Genomic DNA, 25,932 nt, shown 5'->3' with positions numbered 1-25,932 from the left:
GCATGGCCTAGATATTTCCAAAAGGTAAGATAAACTGTGAAATGCTCTATTTTTTGTAATCTAGACAGCAAAAAATAAAACCAAATTTTTATCCACCGATGCCAAAATGATATATTTTATATAATACATTAAGCATTTAGGTTATGTTCAGAGAATATACAAGTTTTACCAATAAGCATCTCTTTGTGGCAGTATGTAGTACTGAAAATAATTCAGACATTTGACGTTAAACCTGGGTTTGAATCCTGCTCCCTCTTGACCATCTGTGAAACACTGAACCAAAAAACAAAACAAAAACAAAACAAACCCACTGCTGTTGAGTTGATTCCAACTCATAGTGACCCTATAGGACAGAGTAGAACTGCCCCATACAGTTTCCAAGGTGAGCCTGGTGGATTTGAACTGCCGACATTTTGGTAGCAGAAGTACCTCTTAACCTACAACACCAAGATTTCCAGACACTGAACAAGTTGTTTAAATTATCTAACCTCAATATATCCACTAATAATAACAAAAATAATGATACTTATAATGCCTTCCTATTAGGATTACTGTGAGAATTAAATTATTTATATATATTTGCTGCTAACCAAAAAAGGTTGGCAGTTCGAATCAACCAGCCACTTTTTGGAAAGCCTACGGGGCAGGTCTACTCTGTCCTATAGGGTTGCTATGAGTTGGAATTGACTCAGCGGCAAAGGGTTTGATTTTTTTATATCATTTAATTCTCATAGTAATCTATATACATACACGTATATATATATACACACATACACACACATATATGTGTACATACATATATATATACACATATTTGTCAATGTTAGGTACTATCAAGTTGGTTCTGACTCATAGAGACCCTATGTATAACAGAAGGAAACACTGCCTAGTCCTGCGCGTCCTCACAATCATTGCTATGTTTGAGCCCATTGTTGCAGCCACTGTATCAATTCATCTAGTTGAGGGTCTTCCTCTTTTTCTCTGACCCTCTACTTTACCAAGCATAATATCCTTCTCCAAAGACTGGTCCCTTCTGATAACATGTCCAAAATACATGAGACAAAGTCACACCATCCTCTCTTGGAAAGAGCATCCTGGTTGCACTTCTTCCAAGACAAATTTGTTCATTCTTCTGACAGTCCATGGTATATTCAATTTTTTTTTGACAACATCATAATTCAAATGTATCAATTCTTCTTCCATCTTTCTTACTCTTTGTCCAGCTTTCACATGCATATAAAAGCAACTGAAAACACCATGGTTTGGGTCAGGAGCACCTTAGTCCTCAAAGTGACATCTTTGCTTTTTAACACTTTAAAGAGGTCTTTTGAACTCCCAGAGACTATGGACCCTGGATTTCCAGATAACTCAGAACTGAAGTCAATCTTGAAGTCCACATTGCAGTCAAAGATTAGACAGGCCTATAAAACAAACAATAAGACATGTGAGGAACGTGTTTCCTAGTTCAATCAAGTATAGGAGACCAAATGGGCAACATCTGCCCAAAAGCAAAGATGGGAAGGCCAGAAGGGGCCAGAAAACTGGACTGGGAGAATGGACATGGAGAACCCAGGGTGGAAAAGGAAAAGGGGAGAGTGCTGACATACTGTGGGTATTGCAGCCAATGTAACAAAACAATTTGTGTGTAAGTTTTTGAATGAGAAACTAATTTGCACAGATTTGCTCAACGCAATATGTCATTTGATTTCTGGACTGCTGCTTCCATGGGTGTTGATTGTGGATCCAAGTAAAATCCTTGACGACTTCAATAATTTCTCATTTTATCATGAGTTGCTGACTGATCCAGTGGTGAGAATTTTTTTTTTTTTATGTTGAGGTATAATCCACACTGAAGGCTTTAGTCTTTGATCTTCATCAGTAATTCAAGTCCTCTTTGCTTTCAGCAAGCAAGGTTGTATCATTTGCGTACCACAGGATGTTAATAAGCCTTCCTCCAATCTTGATCCTGTTCTTCTTCATATAGTCTAGCTTCTTAGATTATTTGCCCAGCATACAGATTGAGTAAGTATGGTGAAAGGATACAACCCTGATGCACACCTTTCCTGACTGTAAGCCATGCAGTATCCTCTTGTTCTGTTTGAACGACTGCTTCTTGGTGTATGTACAGGTTTCTCATGAGCACAATTAAGTGTTCTGGAATTTCCAATCTTCACAATGTTATCCATAATTTGTTATGATCTACACAGTCAAATGCCTTTGCATAGTCAATAAAACACAGCTAAACATCTTTCTGGTATCCTCTGCTTTCAGCCAAGATCCATCTGACATCAGCAATGATATCGCTCATTCGTGGTTTCTTCTGAATCCAGCTTGAATTTCTGGAAATTCCTTGTAGATGTATTGCTGCAAACATTTTTGAATGATTTTCGTCAAGATTTTACTTGTGTGTCATATCAATGATATTGTTCGATAATTTCCAGAGTTCATTGAATCACTTTTCTTTGGAATGGGCACATATATGGATCTCTTCCAGTTGGTTGGCCAGGTAGTAGTCTTTCAAATTTCTTGGCATAGATAAGTGAGCCCTTCTAGCGTTGTACCCATTTGCTGGAACATCTCAATTGGCATTCTATCAATTCCTCCAGCCTTCTTTTTTGCCAGTGCCTTCACTGCAGCTTAGACTTACTCCTTCAGTACCATCAGTTCTTGATCATGTGTTACTTCCTGAAATGGCTGAACTTTGATATGATTGAATTGGTCAATGTTTCATATATCTATATATCTTTTTATAGATAGATATAGATATAGATATAGATATAGATATAGATATAGATATAGATATAGATATAGATATAGATATAGATATAGATATAGATATAGATATAGATATAGATATAGATATAGATATAGATATAGATATAGATATAGATATAGATATAGATGATATAGATATAGATATAGATATCACCAGATTAAATGTCTAATATAGAAGTAGTGTTTGATAACTGTTAGTTCTCACCACTATTATTGTCATAGTTGGGGCCACAAATTCATCTATCCTTAAAGAGCTTGACAAATATTAATAACTAAACCAATTCACACTGCTGATCCGTATTTCAATTTAGTGTAGGAGGCAAGTAATCTTAGACAAAAATAATTATTTTATGCAAAGGAGAAATATTGGGCATACTTCTGTATAAATATAAATTATAGTTTCTTTTAATAGTGAGAATAGGTTAATTAGAAAAGTTGCCCAATAAAAAATAAAATAATTGTTTTTTAAGCTTTAATTTTCCTCATAATTTATACAGAAAAAAAAAAAAGATGGCAGTCCCATGGTCTCAGATACTATGTTTTATTTTGCATGAAAAAATATAATTACTGCCAATAAAATATGAAAGATACTTTGTTAACATCTTGCGACTATTATGATGTAAAATATATAACAATAAGGCAAAATGTGTAAGGGATATATAGTTAATTTTGAATAAATGGAATATTTAAAACAATTTATTTTAAGGCATGTAAGTTTGTACATTTGCACTTTACATGTCTGCTCACTTTGAGTTGCCATCAACAATATTTCATATACAGAAACTCCTTAGGTGGTGCAGATGGCTAAGTGCTCAACTGCTAACTGAAATGTTGGCAGTTTGAATTCCACCAGAGGCACCTCGGAAGAAAGGCCTGGGAATCTGCTTCTGAAACGTCATAGCCATGAAAACCCTCGTCTGCAACATATGGGGTTGTCATGAGTCAGAATCAACTCGATGGCAAATGGTTTGGTGTTTTTCTTTCTTTTTTTTGTTATTACCCTCAACAATGTTTTACATTTAATGACTCCTTTTAAAAATTGGTGTTTAAAGCAAAAAAGGATGGCTTAAAATTTTTGCTGCCATGAAAATATTATATGTGACATTTTCATTTGGCTTGCAGATTTCATAGGTTTTACATTTTTCATTTCTTTGTTTCTTTTCCTGTGATAGATTATTAGCACTGGTTATTCAAATATTTGCACATGAACTTCTTTTCTAGTTTTGTGTTATCTAGGATTTATTGTGCTATATTTTCTTTCTTATAAATCCAAGTTCTTATATTTGAAAGAAAAAACAAACAAATCAGAAATGCCCTTGTCTATTAATTTCTTCCAACACCATAAAAATTGAATAACTAAAATAGGCTTGAGAATGCAGTAAGATGAAGGCTATATTAAGTACAACCAAGCAAAAAATTGTATGTTTGCTTTCTGATGAATATAAAAATGGGTTAACCAACACTATTGACTTGGAAATCACTGAAATTTATCTTATTTAGAAATTAATGGCTAAATTAGCTTTTACTACTAGATTAAGCGAAAATAACACTGCTTCAAATGATAATTTATAATAATTGTGTCCTCAGTGAAATTTAGACATACATGTTGCATAATGGGAGAAATAGGAAATTATCTCTATAGTAGACTCATGCATTCATCCCAAATTTATTTATTTAATATTAAGTATACTAAAATGTTGGCAGAAAGACTACCTGAACAAAGAAGCAATGCAGGGTAGTGGTTAAGAGTACAGGCTCTAGTCAAGAGGAATTATGTACAAGACAGGAGAAAAGTACCTGAAAATAAAGTGGAGAAAGGTGTGAGGTCAGAAAACTTAAAAAATACAGAAGAGAAAGTTCTGTTGGGACTAAATCATTTAACGGGGACAAGTTTATCTTGTAAGGTTAGCAGAAGGCTTGGAGTTCATTTACGTGTAAGAGAAGCCTCATCTGAGATACACTGGTGAGCTGAGAGAGCAGACTGATGCTACTAGTAGGAAACCATGTTTCTTTCAGTAGGTAATTCAGTTAACAACTTACTCTTGTCAGTAAGAAAATTCTCCTGGTAGTGTGAGACGAGAGACATACATGTGCCTGTGTGTGCGCTGGGTCTTATTAAGCTTAATAAGAGTGTCATTTCACCTCTTTTTAAAGGTTTTTTTTTCATATTAGTCTGGGGATCACATTAGTAAAGTAAAAGCAAATGTATGCATATATTCCCAAAGAGCTTGAAGTATTATTTTAAAATGTAAACTTGATAGAAATTTAGCTTTAAGCTCTTTAAAGCATGGGTTGATGATCATATAATTTAATTGATCGGTTAATCAATCAATAGAATAAATGTTTGTTTTGCCCTGTAGCAAGGATACACTGTTAGAGTATCGTCATTTCCTAAAACGCCTTTTTAGTGACTGTCTTTTCCAAGTTTCGTTTGGTGTCTATCCTTGGTGCTCCCATAACTTTTAAATGTACCACTTTCCTTTTCAGAAATGACAGTAGACATTTTTTCTCTTCTCAACAAAAGAAATAATGGAACATTTGAGAAAGTTTCTTTTTTTTTTTTAATTGATCTGATTTTTGAATTGATAGTTGTGAGCTTAGAAGAACCCACTGTTGTGGATCATTTAAAACAAATGTAGGATTCCATGTAATTCATTTTAAATAAAAAAATACTTAATAGTAAATTGGTAAATTGTCTTCTAATTTGACATGCACTGCCATTCTCTCCATGGCTTTTGAAAGAATGATGTATATAATAGATGTTGACTCTTCATGTGTAGAAACATAAAATTAGACCATGTAACACTTAGACGAAAGGACACATCTACAAAACCGTCGATACTATTGCTCATTTTGCAAGGAACTTGAAACAAAAACCTAAACATCTCTGAGTAACTTCTACTAGGGAAAGAAAAGGGCTGAACACAAGTGTGCCATTTGTTTCCAGTCCAGAAACGCTCTGGCCAGGCAAAAATGTGCAGAATCAAAACTCAAATTTAGGTTCCTGTAAGTTTTAATCAACCCAAGCTTATATAGATGTTCCTCTAATATAAAGGATAATGTAACATATTTGAATTAAAAAAAAAAAATTACTTGTTGGTGTTTGTCCAGTTCTTAGATTAAGGTTTTAAAAAAATAATTTAAAATAATATTTAACACTCCTGTGCAGGGTTTAGATAGTATTTTCAGGATGCAATAAATTACATTTACAGTGGTGTTTCAAAAAATAAGGTCAATGCTGCATTTTACATTGATATCAACAAAGAAATTGCCAAGGAAAAGAATGATATAAAGCTGCAAGAAATTGTGAACCCACAATCTAAAGATGATGGTGTTGAAGATGACGAAGGCCTACCATTAGTAGAGCCTGAGCCTTTAAGTCAAACTTAAGTTTTCAGCTATGTAAAAGCTTTGATGGAATTTGGAAAAGTTAAAGGAGATGAAGAGATTTTTGATAAGGCTATAGACTTAGAAATTTGTTTCAATAATTTCATCAAAAAATCAAAACAGACTAAACAGTTAACATTAGATGGTCCCATTAAAAAGTGAATTTTATCCATATTTTTGTTTTAATAATATATACACATATCTGTATATAATTTGAATAAATATACAAATAAAAAAATGATTTCCAGTCCTATAAAACTGAAAAGGCACATTTTCTTGGTGTTTATGAGGCAAGATTCTTAATAGAGAGAGATAGAGGAGCAGCAAGACTGCACCCTGTCAAAGATGAAAAACTTGCGAGACCCAGAAAAACAAGGCTGTCCCGTCAAGTTCCAGTTCTCACAGGTTTCACTGAAATGGAAGAAATACAATACTCTTTGGAGAAGATGAATTTTGAAATGGGACTAGATGAATACAATTTACATATTCAAAAAAGGAAGGAAAGATCATGGCAATATGTATGAGAAAAGGCAAGGCTATGATAAAACAAACAACCAACAACAATTTTTTTTTTTTTTCTCATCTGTTCAGAGTATGCTTACTAGAGTTTGAAGGAGTGGAGAGTTAGGATAGGTGAGCAAGTTACAGATGGGAAATGAAGTTACAGAAGTAGGAAGGGGTTAGTTTGTGTAGAGCTTTGACTTTTAAAGAATGTTAATTTTATCTTGTAATAACAAGGAACTCTTTAGAGTCTTTGTTGCTGTTGGTTCTACTGTTGTTTGTTTTTCCAACTGGGAATGATATCTTAGAAGAAGTCATCTCTTCATTATTGAATGTGGGTAGAGTGAAGATGGAGATAGGATGAAGACATAGGCTATACCAGGAACTGGAAACCCTGGTGGCATAGTGGTTAAGAGCTGTGGCTGCTAACCAAGTGGTAGGCAGTTTGAATCCACCAGACATTCCTTGGAAACCCTATGGGGCAGTTCTACTCTGTCTTATGGGGCCACAATGGCTGGGTGGTATGAGTCGTAATTGACTCCACAGCAACGGGTTTGCTTTTTTTTTTTGGTATACTGGAAACTTGTAGTAATTCAAATGTGAGGTGATCAAGGCCTAGATTGGGAAGGCAGAAATACTACTGGTAGAAAATAAGAAATAGATAAAAAATAAATAAATGAATAAGTAGAACGAATCCCCAGGGCTTGACATCTAGTTTGGAAGGAGAGAGATTATGAAAGAGAAGAGAGGAAAATATAAATGATAGATGAATACAGAGATTAGAAGGGAAAAGTCTTTGGATGAAAGTTCAGATAATTACATACAGACTGAGTCCAAGGCAACATTTGTTCATTCAGTAAAAATGTTCATCATTCAGTTTGAAACAATGGTGGAAGCCAAAGAATCAGTAAAACTTTGGAGCATTCTGATAGTGAAACTTGCAGGGATTAATTTCCATGGGAAATAAAGAGTGAAGAAGAAAGTATAAACAGAGGATGTGTGGCAATAATAGACTCACTAACCTGTACATGTATCCCAAAGGCTTTATTTAACCCAGATGTACCCCATGATATCATGCCCTGCTGGAATTTTTTCGGGGAGAAAACTGACTCTTGATCTGAGGGTCCTGAGAATGAACAGGTCTCAGGCTTCAGAATAACTGGCCAAGGTGAAATGTTTGTCCTCTTTGAATATTTTCCACTAAAATGTCATAGACTTGAGAGTATATTGCAGGTCAGGATAACCAAGTTTTGCTAGATGAAGGATTGATTGAGCTAAGTTAACATTCAATCCCCAGTATATTTTAGTTTCCTGGTAGGAGCAGAAAACAGAAAAGTTTTCCAAGTCAAGTGTTAGTAAGATTGAAAGGCTCTTGGAATACTTCTTATTTCTATAGAAGTTGTGACAACTCTGCTCTCTTCTATATTGTATGTATCTAACTCATTCAAACATTTAATTAATGGTAACTTTTCCTTCTTTCCTCATAGGCTATTCCATTTCATTTGCAAATTTACTTTGTGAAAATCCCTGGTGATTTTTAATTCCACTATGCTAGCTATTAAAAGGGGACCGAATTAATGTAGAAAGAGCTTCTAAGTAATTACAGTACTTATAAAATGCAAACTTAAAAATGAATACATATCCATCAAATGAATGCATTCATTACAATCTGTGAGTACATTAGAATGCATTACTAAATTAATCAAGGGTTCTCTAGTTGAGGGGTCTGTAAATGGGAAGCGAAAGTATTTGTTTACTCTCAAAATTATTAATATGCCTATCATAAAGTTAGATGCTTCTTAAGTACAAATAATCACATATTAGAGGAGAAAGAGATATTTGTATAAAAATCTAGATAATATCTAATGATCTCTTCTTTATCTTGGCAGGAAACAAGATTTTAGTAAATGGCTAGCATAAGCTTCCCTAAAGGCTTGCTACCTTGAAGAATGGCTCTGAATCACTTACTGCAATGAATTATATGGAATGTTTCCATGTGTTTTCTAGCTCTCTCCAAATGAGGGGCTCCAGGGAGAAAGAGAAACATTATAAATGCATTTCCTAAAATGTGAGCATTTTTCCATCACTTCACATATTTTGTCTATAAAAGGGATGAGTACAATGTGTATGGGACTACTTCTTTCCATTTTGGATGAAAGATATGTTGGAGTTCAAAGATAAACACTCTACTGATTTTTTTTTTTTTTTTTGCTTTTTGCTTTAAGTGAAAGTTTACAAATCAAGTCAGTCTCTCATACAAAAACTTATACACACCTCGCTATGTACTCCTAGCTAATCCCCCCCAATGAGACAGCATCCTCCTCCTCTCCACCCAGTATTCCCCATGACCATTTAGCCACGCCTGTCCCCCTCTGCCTTCTCTTCTTGCCTCCAGACAGGAGCAGCTCACATAGTCTCACGTGTCTACTTGAGCTAAGAAACTCACTCCTCGCCAGTTATCATTTACTGTCTTATAGTACAGTTCAATCCCTCTTTGAAGAGTTGGCTTTGGAAATGGTTCCAGAGGGTTAACAGAGGGTCCAAGGACCATGACCTCCCAGGTCTCTCTAGTCTCAGTCAGACCATTAAGTCTGGTCTTTTTACGAGAACCTGAGGTCTGCATCCCACTGTTCTCCTGTTCCCTGTTAGGGTAGTCTTCAGGGGTAGTCAGGCACCATCTAGTTTTTCTGGCCTGAGGCTGATGTAGTCTCTGGTTTATGAGGCCCTTTCTGTCTCTTGGGCTCATCTTTACCTTGTGTCTTTGGTGTTCATTTGCCTTTGCTCAAGGTGGGTTGGTATCAATTGACATATCTTAGATGGCCACCACTCACCAAACTGGGATGCAGAACACTTTCTTAATACATTTATACACACTTGACCTCCCGTGTATTGTGTGCCATCTTTCCCTTCACCTAAAATATTTGTTTTTTTATTGTTGAGTTTTTGCAGTATCTTGTAGATTTTAGAGATTAGACACTGGTCGGATTTGTCATAGCCAAAAACTTTTTCCCAGTCTGTAGGTAATCTTTTGACTCTTTTAGTGAAGTCTTTGAATGAACATAAGTGTTTGATTTTTAGGAGCTCCCAGTTATCTAGTTTTTTTCTTGTGTTTGTACATTGTTAGTAATGTTTTTTATACTGTTTATGCCATTTATTAGGGCACCTAGCATTGTCCCTATTTTTTCTTCCATGATCTTTGTTTTAGTTATTTAGTGCTACTATAACAGACATACTCTCAAAGAGAAATTTAAGTAAGCTAAAAGTCCAAATTCAGGGCTTCAGCTCCAGGGTAAGACTTTCTCTCTATATAGGCTCTGGAGGAATGTCTTTGGACTCAATCTTCCCCTGATTGAGGAGCTTCTCAGGTGAAGGGAGCCCGGGTCCAAAAGATGCACTCTGCTCCTAGTGCTGCTTTCTTGATGGTATGAGGTCCCCCCGTCTCTCTGCTTGCTTCTACCTTTTATATCTCAAGAGATTGCCTCAAGACACAACCCAATCCTGTAGGTTGAGTCCTGCCTCACTAATACAACTGTCACCCATTCTCCCTCATTAACATCATAGAGGGAGGATTTACAACATCAACAGGAAAATCATACAATACTGGGAATCATGCCCCAGCCCAATTGATACACACATTTTTGGGGGGGAAATAATTCAATCCATGACAATCTTTATCATTTTAGATTTTATATTTAGGTCTTTGATCCATTTTGAGTTCATTTTTGTGCATGGTGTGAGGCATGGGTCTTGTTTCATTTTTCTGCAGATGGATATCCAGTTATGCCAGCACCATTTGTTAAAGAGACTGTCTTTTCCCCATTTAACTGACTTTGGGCCTTTGTCAAATATCATGTGCTCATATGTGGATGGATTTATGTCTGGATTGTCAATTCTGTTCCATTGGTCTATGTATCTGATGTTCTACTGAGTTTTAATAAAAAATCTTTATAATGATACTTGATACCAAAGTAAATGGTAATTTTATAAATATTATATTAATATAATTTTACCCACTTATAAATGCATCTTACAAAAATATTAAATAAAAAGTTAGTTTTGATATTTGAGTAGGTATGATATATGCCCAATTAGACCAAGATCCAATTACTAAATTTGGTATTAACTCCTTATGTAACTGTTATTTACAAAATATCATCCTATATAAAAAAGGATGATATTTCTATTCCAAAAAGAGAAAACACAAAGGTAAAGAGTGATTGGAGTACATGAATGGCTTAAAAAGTCTGTAGGTGAAAACACACTCTAAACAAAATTTCAAAGTCAGAAAAATACCTGTAACATATATGACACAGATAATAATCTTATTTAATAAAGTGTTCTAATAAATGATCAAGAGAAAGAATCCCTGCAGTTTCCAAGAGAAAATGAGCAAAAATATAACTGGGAAATTCACAAAGCATTGATGCTAAGTTTTTTTTAATACTTAAATGCATTGATAATGCTGGAAATATAATTGAAAACAAGATAAAAATTTCCTCTCATACTAAATCAGCACAGATGAGAAGATATATATATATAATACCCAGTTAGCCTTGGCCAATATTATTGGAATCCTGGAAAAGTCTGGGAATCAATGCAAACACAGTGGATACAACCTTGATCTGGAGCCAGACAGGTTCAAACTGCATTACCAACACAATCATGTTACTATCTCTCAGTTTCCATTCTAGGTCTAATTGTAAAATCAGGATAATGACACTATGAACTTAATAGATTGTTGTGAGAGTTAAAGGAGAAAATGCTTTAGGGATTAACATAAGAGGATAAACATAAGTGTTTATCATAGTGCATCTTCTTATTTTAGTTATCAGCCCTATTAAATTGTGTAACCTAAAAGAGGACAATGTGTCACTATGTATTAAAAGACTTATGTTTCATAGCCTTTAATTTAACAAATTTACTTCTAGACATTATTTTAAAGAAGTAAATATGGATGAATATTTTAGCAACAAAGATATTGATGAGTCTAGTCTATACTGATAAAAAGAAATAATCTTAAGTATTAAAGAATAGGGGATTGATGAAGTAAATTATAGTTTACTCATTTAAAAATATTCTATTTAGGTTAAGAAGTTATTAGACATTATGGATTGAATCGTGTCCCACAAAAATATGTGTTGTAAATTCTAACTTTTATGCCTGTGGTTATAATCTTATTTGGGAACGAACCGTCTTTATTATGTTAAGGAGGCAGGATTAGTGTAGGGGGTATCTTGAGTCAATCTCTTTTGCGATATAAAAGAGATTAAAACAAGCAAGCAGATAAGCAGAAATGGGGAAAGAGAGATGCCAAGCTGCACGAAGATCTCCCAGGAGCAGAAGCTAAAAGAGACAAGGACATTCCTCCAGTGCTGACAGAGAAGGAAAGCCTTCCTCTAAAGCCAGCACCATGAATTTGGACTTCTAGCATCCTAAACTATGAGAAAGTAAACTTCTGTTTGTTAAAGACACCCATTTGTGGTATAACTGTTATAGCAACCCTAGATAACTAAGACACAATTTGGTACCAAGAGCAGGGTGCTGCCCTAACAGATACCTAAAATATAGCAGAAGTTTTGGAATTGGGTATGGATAGAGGCTGGAAGTTTTAAGAGGCCTAATAGTAAATGCCATGATTGTCTTGAAGAGCCTATTGGTAGAATTGTGGACATCAAAGGCAATTCTGGTGAGGTCTCACAAGGAAGGGAGGAGACCTATAGAGAAAGTCGCTATCATCTTAGCGAATACATATGGCACCACAAAAGAATGTTGCTAGAAATGTGGACATTAAATGTGCTTCTGGTAAAGCTTTAAAAGAAAATGGTGAACACGTGATTGAACAATGGAGGAAGGGCGATGCTTTTTATATGGTGGCAAAGAACTTTTCTGAATTACGTTCAGATGTTTGGTAGAAGGTAGACCTTATAAGTGATGAACTTGGATATCTGGATGATGAAATTTCTAAGTAAGATCTTAAAGGGGACATGTGGTTTCTCTCACCACTTATAGTAAAATGCAAGAGAAAAGAGATAGACTTAAAAGTGAACTGCGCAAAATGAAACAGAACTTGAAGATTTAGAAAATCCTGTTGTACAAACTAAGGACACATGTCCTAAGATGTCCACCAAGGATGTGGCTACACAATTTTTTTTTTTTTTGCTGGACTTCAGGAGTGGCTTCAGTTCTGAGTTAGCAGGTTGTCCAGGGGCTGTAGTCTTGGGTTCCTCCAGTCTCTGTCAGACCACCAAGTCTGGTCTTTTTTTGTGAATTTGAATTTTGCTCTATATTTTTCTCCTGCTCTGTCTAGGACCCTCTATTGTGATAACTGTCAGAAGGGTAAGTGGTGGTAACTGGGCGCCACTGAATTCTTCTGGGCTCAGGCTGGTGTAGTTCATGTGGTCCATTAGTCCTTTGGGCTAATATTTTCCTTGTGTCTTTGGTTTTCATCATTCTCTTTTGCTCCAGTTGGGATGGGGCCAATAGATGTATCTTAGATAGCCGGTTGCAAACTTTTAAGACCCCAGATGCGACTCATCAAATTAGGATGCAAAACATACCTTTATGAACTATGTTATGTCAATTGATCTAGATGTCCCTGAGACCATGGTCCCCAGCCCTCAGCCCCAGTAACTCATTCCCTCAAGGTGTCTAGATATGACTAGGAAGCCTCTATGACTTTGCCTTGGTCAAGTTCTACTGCCTTCCTCTATATTGTGTGTTGTCTTTCCCTTCACGAATCTTTTGTTAAAGAAATTAAGCCTGCAACTGATGAATCTAACCAACTACCACAGCAGAAAACCCATTACCTTAGACTGAAGGAGACAGGGAAAGAATGATAGGAGAGAATGCTGTCTGCCTCTTAGAATTCTACAAGCAGAAAACAGACGAAAGGAGCTACATCTGTTGTCCTCCAAGAAAAGAAAAGGACTGTCTTAGTTATCAAGTTCTGCTATAACAGAAATGTCAAAATTGGACGGCTTTAACAAACAGAAATTTATTCTCTCACAGTCTAGGAGGCTAGAAGTTTGAGTACAGGGTGCCAGCTCTCTGGGGATGCATTCTCTCTGTGTCAGTTCTGCTGGCAGTTTCTTGTCATCAATTGTCCCCTAGCCTAGGAGCTTCTCAGTGCAGGGACCCTGGGTCCAAAGGATGTGCTCCACTCCCAGTGCTTCTTTCTTGGGCATGAAGTCCCACTCCTCTTTGCCAAAAGAGATTGACTGAAGATACAGCCTAATCCTGTAGATTGAATCCTGCCTCATTAACATAACTGCCTCCAATCTTTCCTCATTAACACCATAGAGATTAGGATTTACAACACACAGGGTGATCACAGTAGATCACAAAATGGTGGACAACCACATAATACTGGGAATCATGGCCTAGCCAAGTTGATACACATTTTAGGGGGCACAATTCAATCCACAACAAGGCCCATCCCTGGTGCACCTCAGAGATCATCAGATCTGTTGGAAGGAGCACAGGAAGCAGGGTCTTCTCCGTTTCTAAGGGTGGGGACACAGTTCACAGATTTCAAAGAGTTGGGTCTTTGCCAACTTGGTTCCAGTGTGTGGGGCTGCTATAAAAGTGTGTCAGGAGGATAAGGTAGACACCCAAAGTTAAGGAGGTGAAGCTGTCCTGCTCAAGGGGCAGAAGAACTGGGCATGCTGGAGCCAAGGGGTAGAGTTGTCACTTAGATGGATTAAGAGAATGGGGTCAACTAAAGCTGAGGGTGCAGAGTTGACATCTCAGTGGGCCTGGAAGGCAGAGCTGCAGCCAAGGGTAGAGGGGCCTCTAGCCAGAATTCAGAGGGCCTGGCCAACATCTATAGTCTGCAGGGCGGAGCCATTGCTCAAATGGTCCCAAAGAACAGAGGGTTATTTTCAAGCTTGAAGAGGTAATGTAAATTTTTCTGATGGATTTTGAACTTGCTGTGTTCCCAAGTATCCCTTCGTTCCCTCCAGTTCTCCGATTTGTAATGAAAATGTCTATCTTGTGCCTGCTCCACCATTATACTTTGGAAACAGATAACTTATATCGTAGGTTTCACAGGTTCACAGGTGAAGAGGAATTTTTCCCCAGGATGGAATACACCTAACATCCCACTCATATTTGATTTGGATGACTCAGAAGATGAGATTTGGGACTTGGAGTTGATTTAGGACTTTTAGGATGATATGATGGGGTGAACGTGTTTTGCATGTGTCGAGGATATGAATTTTTAGGAGTTAAAGGGTGGAATGCTATGGATTGAATTGTTTCCTCCCAAAAATGTGCTGAAAATCCTAACTTCTATGCCTGTGATTATAATCTTATTTGAGAAAGGTTTGTCTTTGTTGTGTTAATGAGGCAGGATTAGTGTAGGGTATGTCTTGAGTCAATCTTATTTCAGATATAAAAGAGATTAAAACAACCAAGTGGGCAAGAAAAGATGGGGATAGAGAGATGCCAAACCACATGAAGACTGCCCAGGAGCAGAAGCTAAAAGAGACAAGGACCTTACTCCAGAGCCACAGACAGAAAAAGCCTTCCCCTAGAGCTGACAGACTTCTAGCCTCCTACACTATGAGAAAATAAATTTCTATTTATTAAAGCCACCCATTTGTGGTATTTCTTTTATAGCAACACTAGATAACTAAGACATTATTCTATATACAGCAGAAGATAATCTAAATCATTTGAGCTTTGAAAGGTAAGTATGTCTTAAGTTTGCCAGTGACACAGTATGTGATCAACAGTGAAATTAGAACAGTATGAATGAATTTCAGATATAGAAAAATGCATGAAACATGCCAAAAAAAGAAAAATTACCAGGCATATGGCTAGAGCACAAGGGACTATTGAAACACAAAGAGAGACACAACTGGAAAGCCAGATGAGAGGATGACATTATGAGGGGCTTTGTCTATCATACTAAAGAATTTGGACTTCAATCCTTGGGAAGTGAAGGACTGCTTAATATTTTAGTCAGATTATATTTCTAATGTACCATGTGTGATATAGTCAAAGAAATAATGAGCATTTTCAACTATCCAGGTGGAAGAAGATTTAGGCTTGGATAAAGGAAGATGCCTTGGTTGTAAAGGGGCTGATGGGTAAGAATCAAGGAATATTTTTGCATAGAAATGCCAAGATTTTGGAGACCAATTAGACTTATGAAATGAATATTCTAAATTTCTATTTGTGATGATTTTGTGAAAAGGAAGAGAGTGAGTGTAGTTTGGAAATTGTTGAGTTTTAGATGCGTGTAGAAATTCACAGTAATTAATTAGAAATAGATCCTAGAGTTCAGGAGAGACATTGTCTATGAAGACATAAATCTGAATCATTGGCATTGTAGGAGACATGAAGCTGGTACTAGAAATCTATGTCTTTTTTTTTTCAGATGTACAGGAAAGGAAATCCCATAACTTTTAGTAACATACATTACATCAATAAATTATAAGTTCTTTCACTTGTAAAAATTTATATTCAAGTTTTAGTCAAAATCCTCTTTATTTTCATTCTTTTGAAAATATTTAATGGTTATCATTATGGTACTTGCTGATGAAAAGAAAGCATTTCATGAATAGATTGGAATGGACTATCTAGTTTTATCATTATTATTTGAGGTTGAAGATTTATTTATACAGATTTAAAAAGAGCACTTCAAAATTATCATGTTTAACCTAATAATTCTCCATTTTTTGGTTTGTTTTTATAGTACTCTTTTTTTTTTTTTTTAAAGATAGACATCCAGTTTTGCTAGCACTATTTGTTAGAAAGATTGTATTTTCCCCATTTAATGGACTTTGGAGCTTCGTAGAAGATCAGGTGACTGCAGGTGGATGGATTTGCATCAGTGTTACTGAATCCATTGATTCAAGCTTGCATTTTCCTGAATATTTGAGTGTTTAAGAAAAATATCTCTTACTACTAAAAAAGTTAAGTTTCTCCTTGATATCTCCAAAAACTTAATAATAGTAACTAAAAACTATCAAAACTCCTGGGGATGGAGAAATGATGACAGCATAATTGCCAACAAAATATAAAGTACCCTCTTTTAGACATGTAACTGAATTGAAATGCTAAACAAACAAACAGAACACCTTTGCTAACATTCATTAAGACTTTTGTGTAAAAGTGGGAAAAAGATTTGAATATCTTTATGGGTTAGGGGCTACTTTAAAAAATTCAAGCAAAATGTCCATAAAAATAGATGAGGCTTCCATGATAACATAAAAGAATGGCAATAAAAAAGACTAGCTCTGAGAATAAAATCCTAAAATCTGTTCTTTTCCAAATTGAGCAAGACAAACATTTAAGCGTGGCCCTGGTGCTAAACATCCTAACTTCCTCAAAATACTGAGTTCCATCAAAACACAATCATAACAATAGAATTTTATGTGATCATTTAATTTTTTCATAATATAAATTTATGAGAATAGCAGGAGAGGCTATGCATTTTATTGAAATAAACAATACCATAGAAAGCGCTGGTTTTTATCTTGTTTTTGGCATGAACCCTTGAATGAACATTTTATTTGTTTACTTTTAGAAGTAAAAAGGGAAGTATCTGAGAACATAAACGGAAATGATATATAAAGAGAATAATTAATGGCAACAGACCAATATGAAGAAAGTGCCTGGTATGTGCTGTGCTTGGTGTTAGTTGTTTCACAAATTTTATTAATCTTCGGAGAAAAAAAAATTGAGGGAAATCTTGTATCATTTGAATAGATATTTAAATATTAAAGCTCCACAATATTAGGAAACTTAACATGTTGTTCTTAAGTGTCATTTAGTCGGTTCCAACTCCTAGAGACCCTATGTACAACAGAAGGACACACTGGCCATTCCTGTGCCATTCTCACAATCATTGCCATGCTTGAACCATCACTGCAGCCACTGTGCTAATCCATCTCATTGAGGGTCTTCCTCTCCTTACCAAGCATGATGTCCATCTCCAGGGACTGGTCTCTCCTGATGACATGTCCAAATTACGTGAGAAAAAGTCTCACCATCCTCACTTCTAAGGAGCATTCTGGCTGTGCTTCTTCTAAGACAGATTTGTTCATTCTTCTGGCAGTCCATTGTATATTCAATATTCTTTGCCAATACCATAATTCAAAGGCATCAATTCTTCTATCTTCCTTATTCACTGCCCAGCTTCCTCATGCATATGAGGCAACTGAAAACACATGGCGTGGGTCAGGCACACCTTAGTCCTCAAAGTGACATCTTCGCTTTTAATACTTTAAAGAGGTCTTTTGCAGCAGATTTGCCTGATGCAATATGTTGTTTGATTTCTTAACTGCCACTTCCAGGGTTATTAATTGTGGATCCAAGTAAAATGAAATCCTTGATAACAACAATTTTTTTCTCAGTTTATCATGATGCTGCTTATTTTTCCAGTTGTGAGGATTTTTGTTTTCTTTATGGTGAGCTGTAATCCACACTGAAGGCTGTGGTCTTTCACCTTCATCAGTAAGCGCTTCAAGTCCTCTTCACTTTCAGCAAGCTGGGCTGTATCAGCTGCATAATGCAGGTTGTTAATGAGTCTTCCTCCAATCCTGATGGCATGTTCTTCCTGTAGTCTGACTTCTCAGATTATTTGCTCAGCATACAGATTGAATAAGTATGGCAAAAGAATATAACCCTGACACACACCTTTCCTGATTTTAAACTATGCAGTATTCCCTTGTTCTGTTTGAATGACTGCCCCTTAGTCTCTGTACAGGTTCCTTATGAGCACAATGAAGTGTTCTGGAATTCCCAATCCTTGCAATGTTATCCATAATTTGTTATGATCCACATAATCAAATGCTTTTGCATAGTCAATAAAACACAGGTAAACATCTTTCTGGTATTCTCTGCTTTCAGCCAAGGTGCATCTGACATCAGCAATGATATCCTTTTTCCACATCCTCTTCTAAATTCTGCTTGAATTTCTGGAAGTTCTCTGTTGATATACTGCCACAACGTCTTCTGCTGACGATAATTCAAAAGTGGTTGCATCTTATCATAGGTTACCCAATTAATCAGTTTAGTGTGATGCTATAAAATCATATTCTTTTATTCTTAAGAGTTCAATTTCTCCATCTTTATTTGATTAATTAAGAAGCTTATATATTTTTTTATATATATGTACAAAAAAATATGGTAAAAAGTGAAAATTTCCATTTCAACTCAATCTTCTCTCCGGGTTACTTTGTCTCCAGAGGTTAATTTACTTTTATATAGATTTGAATGTATTTCCATTAGCATACATACTCACTTTATTTTTTTTTAATAAATGAGATCATTCAAAGTAAGTTGCACTGTGGATTTTGTTTTCTCTTTTCAGTTTTTCATGACAGTACATATAGTCCTCTTACAGTCATTTTTGGTGGCTATATAATATTCTCTGTAATGATTTATTTAACTATTAGTCTCTTAGTAAATATTTAGTTGGTCCCATTGTTTGTTTTATAACAAAAAGGGCTCCAATAAATATGCATGTACGTGAGTATTTGTGCACATGAGCAAATATTCATGCAGCTAGAAAAAATATGTCTTAATTTCTACCTTGCCATTAAGTTGATAATCTATAGATATTTGAATATATGTTGTAATGTGTTTTTTTTTGCTTACCATTTATTTGTTCATTTTCTTTATAAATTCGGAAAAATGGTGCCTTTTAGTTACATGACAAGAACAGCTAATTTTTCCTTAGCAATGTCCACATGGCACTAAGGTACAAATCCATTGTCCAGACCATACATTCTTCCATCCATTTACTCAACTGGTATTTATTAAGCACCTAACATATCCCAAGCACCATGTCAGGTTCTGGGGATGAAAAGAGGAATAAGAAATAGTTTCTGCAAATAAGAAGCTTATAGTAGAGTAGGACAGCTTATTACTGAATATTTGGAAACTTGTAGATGAATGATAAAATTTTTACACCCTTATAATTACAGTGTTTGGTGTCATTTAGACGCAGTTGTCATGAATATGTATGTAATTAAAAATATGAATATATGACTAATTATCTTTTTATACTGTGGCACATTAAGGAATCTATGTGGGTAATTCATCAGGGGCACCTTTCTTTCTCATTTTCATCTTCATTAGAAGGAGAACAATTTCATAACTAATGTTTTGTTTGTTTTTTTAATTTCAGAGATCATCATGGTGCAGATGATTAATTGATTTCCAAACAAGCTTTTGAAATAGATTATGATAGACATTTCTAAATGCTTACACAATACCATGCTAAATAAATTATGAGGAGTGCCACTTGTGAGTGTGACGTGAAATATTCACTTGCCATTGTTCCTTGCACTAGGAGTGCCCAAGTAACATTTATGGCAAAAGAGACATACATGGAAATGTGTTGAGGCTCTAGGAAGGCTTTTTCTTTCCCAAGTAAAAGGACAGACATGGCTGTTGTAGCTCTTCTCTACCCCACTCTTCCTAGCTTGAATATGGGCATGATGTCTGCAGTTTCAGCAGCCCTCTTATAACCAGCTGTTGATAAAAGACAACTCAAAGGGAAGAAGAATGGAAACATAGAAAATGTCTGGTTTCCTGATGGAATCATTGAGAACCTGAACAAATGACAGCAATTAAGTATTTTCAGACTTAATATATGAGAAAATTAAAGCCCTACACATTTAATCCTCTGATTATTAGACTTTTGCTGTTTCTGGCTAAATTCATTGGCACTTCTTCGGTGTTTGGTAGTGGAGGCCACTCCCATTCACTGTGAATCAATATAACCATGAGCTCGATAGTCTTAAAATGCTTTGTTATGGTTCTGCCTATGTTGTTTTTATCATCTTCTTCCACTGGTTACTTTTCCATGTTGTGATTTTAAAAGTTTAATTTAAATATTTTCTTTCTTAACTTAAAATCTTTTAAAAATTAGTTTTTTTTTTTTTTTTTTAAGAGACAAACTTTCTGTTGATTTTCTTCATTGAATTATACAGGCTTGAAGTACAGTTCCACAACTCAACAGGGCAATTTCCTCTTGCTTTACAGTACCATAAGTAATATGCATTTCTCTATGGAACCTTGGCACATTCATCTGCATCACAAATGTAACCATAATATTGTACTGGATAGTTTATCTTTTGCTAACTTCGTTCACTCTAACCCAAAAGTTTTATCATCAGATTAAAAACTCACTGGTGTGATTTTCATCCACTGCTGCAGACAACTTGTGAAGAAGAATCACTCTCAAATGCTGTTTTGTTTTTACAGTTCCCAAAATCCATTGCTGTTGAGTCCATCTTGTCTCATAGTTATCCTGTACGGCAGAATAGAACTATCCCATAGGGTTCTAAGGCTGAACTCTTTATGGAAGCATACTGCCACATCTTTCTCCTGCAGAGTGGCTGGTGGGTTCAAACCGCTGACCCTTCGGTTAGCAGCCGAGTGTTTATCCACTGAGCCACCAGGGCTCCTTTTACATCCCTTGGCATTGCAAATTCTCCCTCTTAAAGTGGCCATGGCAGTAGGGCTGCTCCAGCCAGAAGACTCAAAGCCAAGCTGCCTCCATGTGGCCTACCTTGCAGAGCCACTTTCCAACACTTAGCACAAAAATCCTTCTTATATCTTATATATAAGTCTGCAATAATTAATACAACTTTTACACAAAAAATACTGTCTTAGACTTTTTGTAATTCATCAGTCTTGCTTAAGTACTAAAATTTCACCTGGTCCAAAGACAACTAAAGCAAAAAATAAGAAAGGCGCTATGCATTTTAAAGTTTTATGGAACCTGAGAAACTCCTAGAGACCATGAGAAAAACCCAAAACCCCAATGCTGTGGAGTCGATTCCAACTCATAGTGATCCTATAGAACCCCTGGTGGCATACTGGTTAAATGCTACAGCTGCAAACCAAAGGGTTGGCAGTTCGAATCCACCAGGCACTCCTTGGAAACTCTATGGGGCAGTTTTACTCTCTCCTATAGGGTCGCTATGAGACCATGAGAGACATAAAAATTTCTAAAAGAAACTTAATCACCTTTCTGAAAATATCACAGATGTTGAGGGATTATTTTATATTATTCAGTAAGTAACAGTATAGTATAGTGAGATGGGTCTAGAATATTTGGATAGCTTCATTCATTAACTGTAGGCTCACTGAAAGTGTTGCCATTTTTATTAAATTTTGTAGTGCTCTCTTAGGATACTTGGGAAAATAAAAAAGCTAAATTTTATTGAATGATCATTAACTTACTAAACTAAGACTTTATTGTTATTGGAATGTGGGCTATGATCTACATCTATTGTTTTAACAATAGTATTTTTCAAAAAAAAAAAATATGAAGCTGATAAAAAAAGAGTTTACCTGATTTCCTCCCATACCATGACAGTTGAATATACCCACTTTTTCATTTTCTTTGCGGCCCATGTTGTCTAAACATTGATTTGTTTCAACATTTCTTATCTAAAGAAAGCAAACACACACAAAAAGGCAAATAAAACGTAAGTCAGATGGCAATTTAAGTCAGAAAATCTTTCTGATTATATCAAATTGCAAAAATTGTTCAAAGTAAATGATACAAGTTTGTAAGGAAATTTCTCTGAGGAGAACACCTTGCTTTAAAAATTTTTATTTTTCAGTGTCCCCTCCCCAATCTGTGTAAGTTACTAAACTCCTACTGAAGTCAATGTGAACAGTACTAGCATTATTACTAGCATCTAATCAAAATACTTGCTCATAGCATAGTATCGGAAAAGAAGAAAATATGTACATATTATGAATTAGAAATTCTTTCGAAAGTCCTTTCAAAATTAAGACAGTGTTCAAATTCTACTCAAATAACGTCTATTCTTGAACCCCTATAGCAACATATACAACGGAATAGAAATAAATCGATTAAATGTTCAAAATTTTTAAGTTGCTTCATTACTAGATGTTGCATTCTGTGCACTAATAAAGATTAATTATACTGATGATTTCTGTGACTAAAACATACTCCATGCATCTTCTTCCACTCCCAATGCTAAACTTGGTGGAAAGTGCTTGACCCTAAGAAAAGCTATTATAAGGCTAAATGGCGATCTCATATTACAACTTCCTCAAAAGCAAGATTAAATTGCTAACTGCAAACATAAGGTTCTTGGTTTATACTCAAACACTGCATTAGCCCTACAATTAACATAAAGTTAATGCATATCTGAGCCAAATGTAATTACAAAAGCCATTCATTGAGTTTAAAGATGCTGAAATGACTAAATCAAGCACAAAATTGTGCAAAAAAAAAAAAACAAAGAAGAAGAAAAACCCTTCTAATTAAGTGAAATGTTTCAGGTCTTTTCCTTGGTCTCTACCCAAGTATGTATTTTTACTTTTCCACTCTGCTTCTGAAAAATTTTTACCTCTGACCTATATTAGGACATGCGTATATTACTATTCACTCATGCATTGCTTGTATATATCTATTTAGTTATCTATGCTTTGTGAACATATTTCTTTACACTGAAAAACAGTTAACATTAGAAGCTTCTGAATAGAATGGATTAACCAAAGCCAAAACTAAAACCCGTTGCCATGGAGTCGATTTTGACTCATAGTGACCCTACAGGATAGAGTAGAACTGCCCCGTAGGATTTCCAAGGAGAGGCTGGTGGATTTGATCTGTCAACTTTTTGGTTAGCAGCTTAGGTTTACACAATTCACTTTTTTGTGTGTGATGCAGAATCCCATGGCCAACTAGTGATTCCTGAAGCTGGGAAAAGTAGTGTGATTTGTAGCACAGCAACATTCAGCAATTGAGAAAACCAGGGAGCAAAATTGGCTCTTGGAAAGAGTTGGAAAGAATTGGGCAGGGTGGTCAAACCTTGTTTCAATGAGCTGAGGTTTAGAGCAGGATGGCAGAAGCTATGGAGCCCTGCTGGCACAGTGGTTAAGAGCTTGGCTGCTAACCAAAAGGTCAGCAGTTCGAATCCACCAGCCATTCATTGGAAATCCTATGGGGCAGTTCTACTCTGTCCTATAGGGTCACTAAAACATGAGTCAGAACCAACATAGAACCTATCATTAAAAACGTGAGCAGCATTAGAAAGGACAACAAACAAACAAACCATTGCAGTCAAGTCAGTTCCAACTCATAGTGACCCTACACTACAGAGTTGAATTGCCCTACGGGTTTGTAATACTTATGGGAGCAGACTGCCATATCTTTTTTCTCGAGGAGTGTCTGGTAGGTTTGAACTGCTGACCTTCTGGTTGGCAGCCAAGGACTTAACCACTGCACCACCATGGATCCTTATTAGAAAGGACAAAACATGTAATTGCTTTCAAAAAGCTGTACATCTGAGTTGTGAGAGAAATTTCTCAGGGTTGAGAGCTTTTAGCAGAGTAGCTGGAATTTTTCTTGCAGGAGCAAAAATTGTGGATTCCTGGTCTCATTTGGTAAAGTTTCTGGATAAATGATACTGGATAAAAGAGTTTGGTAGGTTTTGATATAAAACCCCCCACTGCCATCGAATCAGTTCCAACTTATAGCAACCCTATAGGGAAGAGTAGAACTGCCCCATAGAGTTTCCAAGGAGCTCCTGGTGCATTTGAACTGCCAACCTTTTGGTTAGTAGCCGTAGCTCTCACTAAGCCACCAGGGTTTCCCGGGTTTTGATATAGCTCAACAAAATCATTATTACTGGTACTGGCAAAGGGTGAAGCGAGAGTTCCAGCCACACCAGAGTTAACACTGTGGCCACTGGTATGAGTGACAACAGGGTGGTTATCCTCTTTCTGGCTACAGCTATGGCTGCGCAGCGGGCAGAAATGGAGACAGTCTTCTTTTCGCGCATGAGAACCCAGAACACTCAGCTGGAACTTTAGTTATTGTGTCTGAGGGAACCACAGCATCTGGCTGAAAACCAAGATGAAGACCCACTAGAAGGTAATGTAAAACTTGTGCTACGATGGTTGAAAACAACGTAACCCCATTTCCAAGTTTATTCACTCAACTTTCTAGAAACTGAGAGATCCAACTGGAAAATTCCAGTGTAGATTGCCTAAGCTAGTCTCTTCAGCAATTTGTCCTATTTTTGGAAACATTTTCTATGGGAACAGCTTCAGCTAAACTGCTGCTCTGGGTCTTTCTGAAGGACTGAGAAATAGGGACATTCCCTAACAATAAGAAGACAATCCAAATCTTCACTTCAATATTGAGACATTAAACAAGGAGTTTATGGTGAAAAGTGAACTCTACGATTCCCTCATGAATTGCCACTGGCAACCTCTGGAAATATTTCACTCTGAAATCCCAGAGAAGACTCCAGATTGAAGCAAGGTGTTCATTCACCTACTCAATATCCTTTTAATTCTATCCTGTTCTACTTTTGGTTTTGCAGAGGAAAAGAAAGTATTCTCCCAGGAATGTATTCTCCTAGAAATGTACTGAATTCTGTTTGTAAATGCAAACTTCCAGTTACTTAAATGTGATTGGCATGATCGAATGTAAATAATCTTGCCCAGCACATCCAAAAAAAAAAACAAGTTGTACACCGTAAAAAGTTGAATTGGCAAATGTTGTGTAATAAATATATTTACAAAAAGATTAAAAAAAAAAAAAAAAAAGGAGTAGCTGTTGAGGCTGTTTATGTACAGCCAAACACCTAGGGATTCAGTTCCTTAGTTTGGAGGTTAGGTTCATGGTTTCATAGGACATCTCAATTAATTGGCATAACAATGTGTTTAGTGCTTCTGTTCCACCTCCTAATTCCTTGGGTTTTAAAAGCTTGCAAGTGCCCATCCAAGGCACAATAATTCACCTGAAGCAAAAGAGGAAGAAGGAGAGTCAAGAATGAGAGAAGGATAAGGAATTGTGGCTAATTGCCTCCCTGAACAACTGCCATCTTTGCCGTGAGATCAGACCTGGGTGGTGTCTGGCTATCATTACCAAACGTTTTGATCAGGGATTCTGTAGAGGATTACTGATCAAAAAGAGGAAAATGCAGGAGAGAATTTCAAATTCTCATGGACTGTAGAGTTTCTAGAGCCATGAAGACTATATGAATCTCCCTAACTATTGCCCAGAAATAATCTTTAAATCTTAAACCAAAAATATCCTCTAAAGTCTTCTTAAAATGTCTGCCTTCAGCATTCTGCTCTTTTAAGAACTATCTATATGGGATCAAATTGACAACAGCAACTTGAAAGACTAGATAGGAACCATAAGGGGCAGTGAGTTTATGTTAATGTGGGAGGAACAGCTCAGAAAAGGTGGGTGAGAAAGGTTGCACAACTTGAATGTAATCAATGTCACTGAAGTGTACATGTAGAAACTGT

General features: G+C 36.1%; 1 protein-coding gene and 1 pseudogene across 1 annotated transcript in view; one reads left to right on the top strand and one right to left on the bottom strand.

The window, feature by feature from the left end:
- Positions 1 to 25,932, bottom strand: part of GALNT13 (polypeptide N-acetylgalactosaminyltransferase 13) — a 548,580-nt gene that overhangs the window by 31,283 nt on the left and 491,365 nt on the right. Inside the window, exon 9 of the mRNA XM_049888624.1 lies at positions 21,982 to 22,080. Within this exon, the coding sequence (XP_049744581.1) occupies positions 21,982 to 22,080 (99 nt within the window). The remainder of the gene's footprint in view (positions 1 to 21,981; positions 22,081 to 25,932) is intronic.
- Positions 23,035 to 24,928, top strand: LOC126077883 (putative uncharacterized protein C6orf52; annotated as a pseudogene).

Source organism: Elephas maximus, chromosome 6 (genome assembly GCF_024166365.1).
Source record: "Elephas maximus indicus isolate mEleMax1 chromosome 6, mEleMax1 primary haplotype, whole genome shotgun sequence".
In the NCBI taxonomy this organism is placed as follows: Eukaryota; Metazoa; Chordata; class Mammalia; order Proboscidea; family Elephantidae; genus Elephas; species Elephas maximus.
This window is presented reverse-complemented; position numbering and strand designations above follow the sequence as displayed.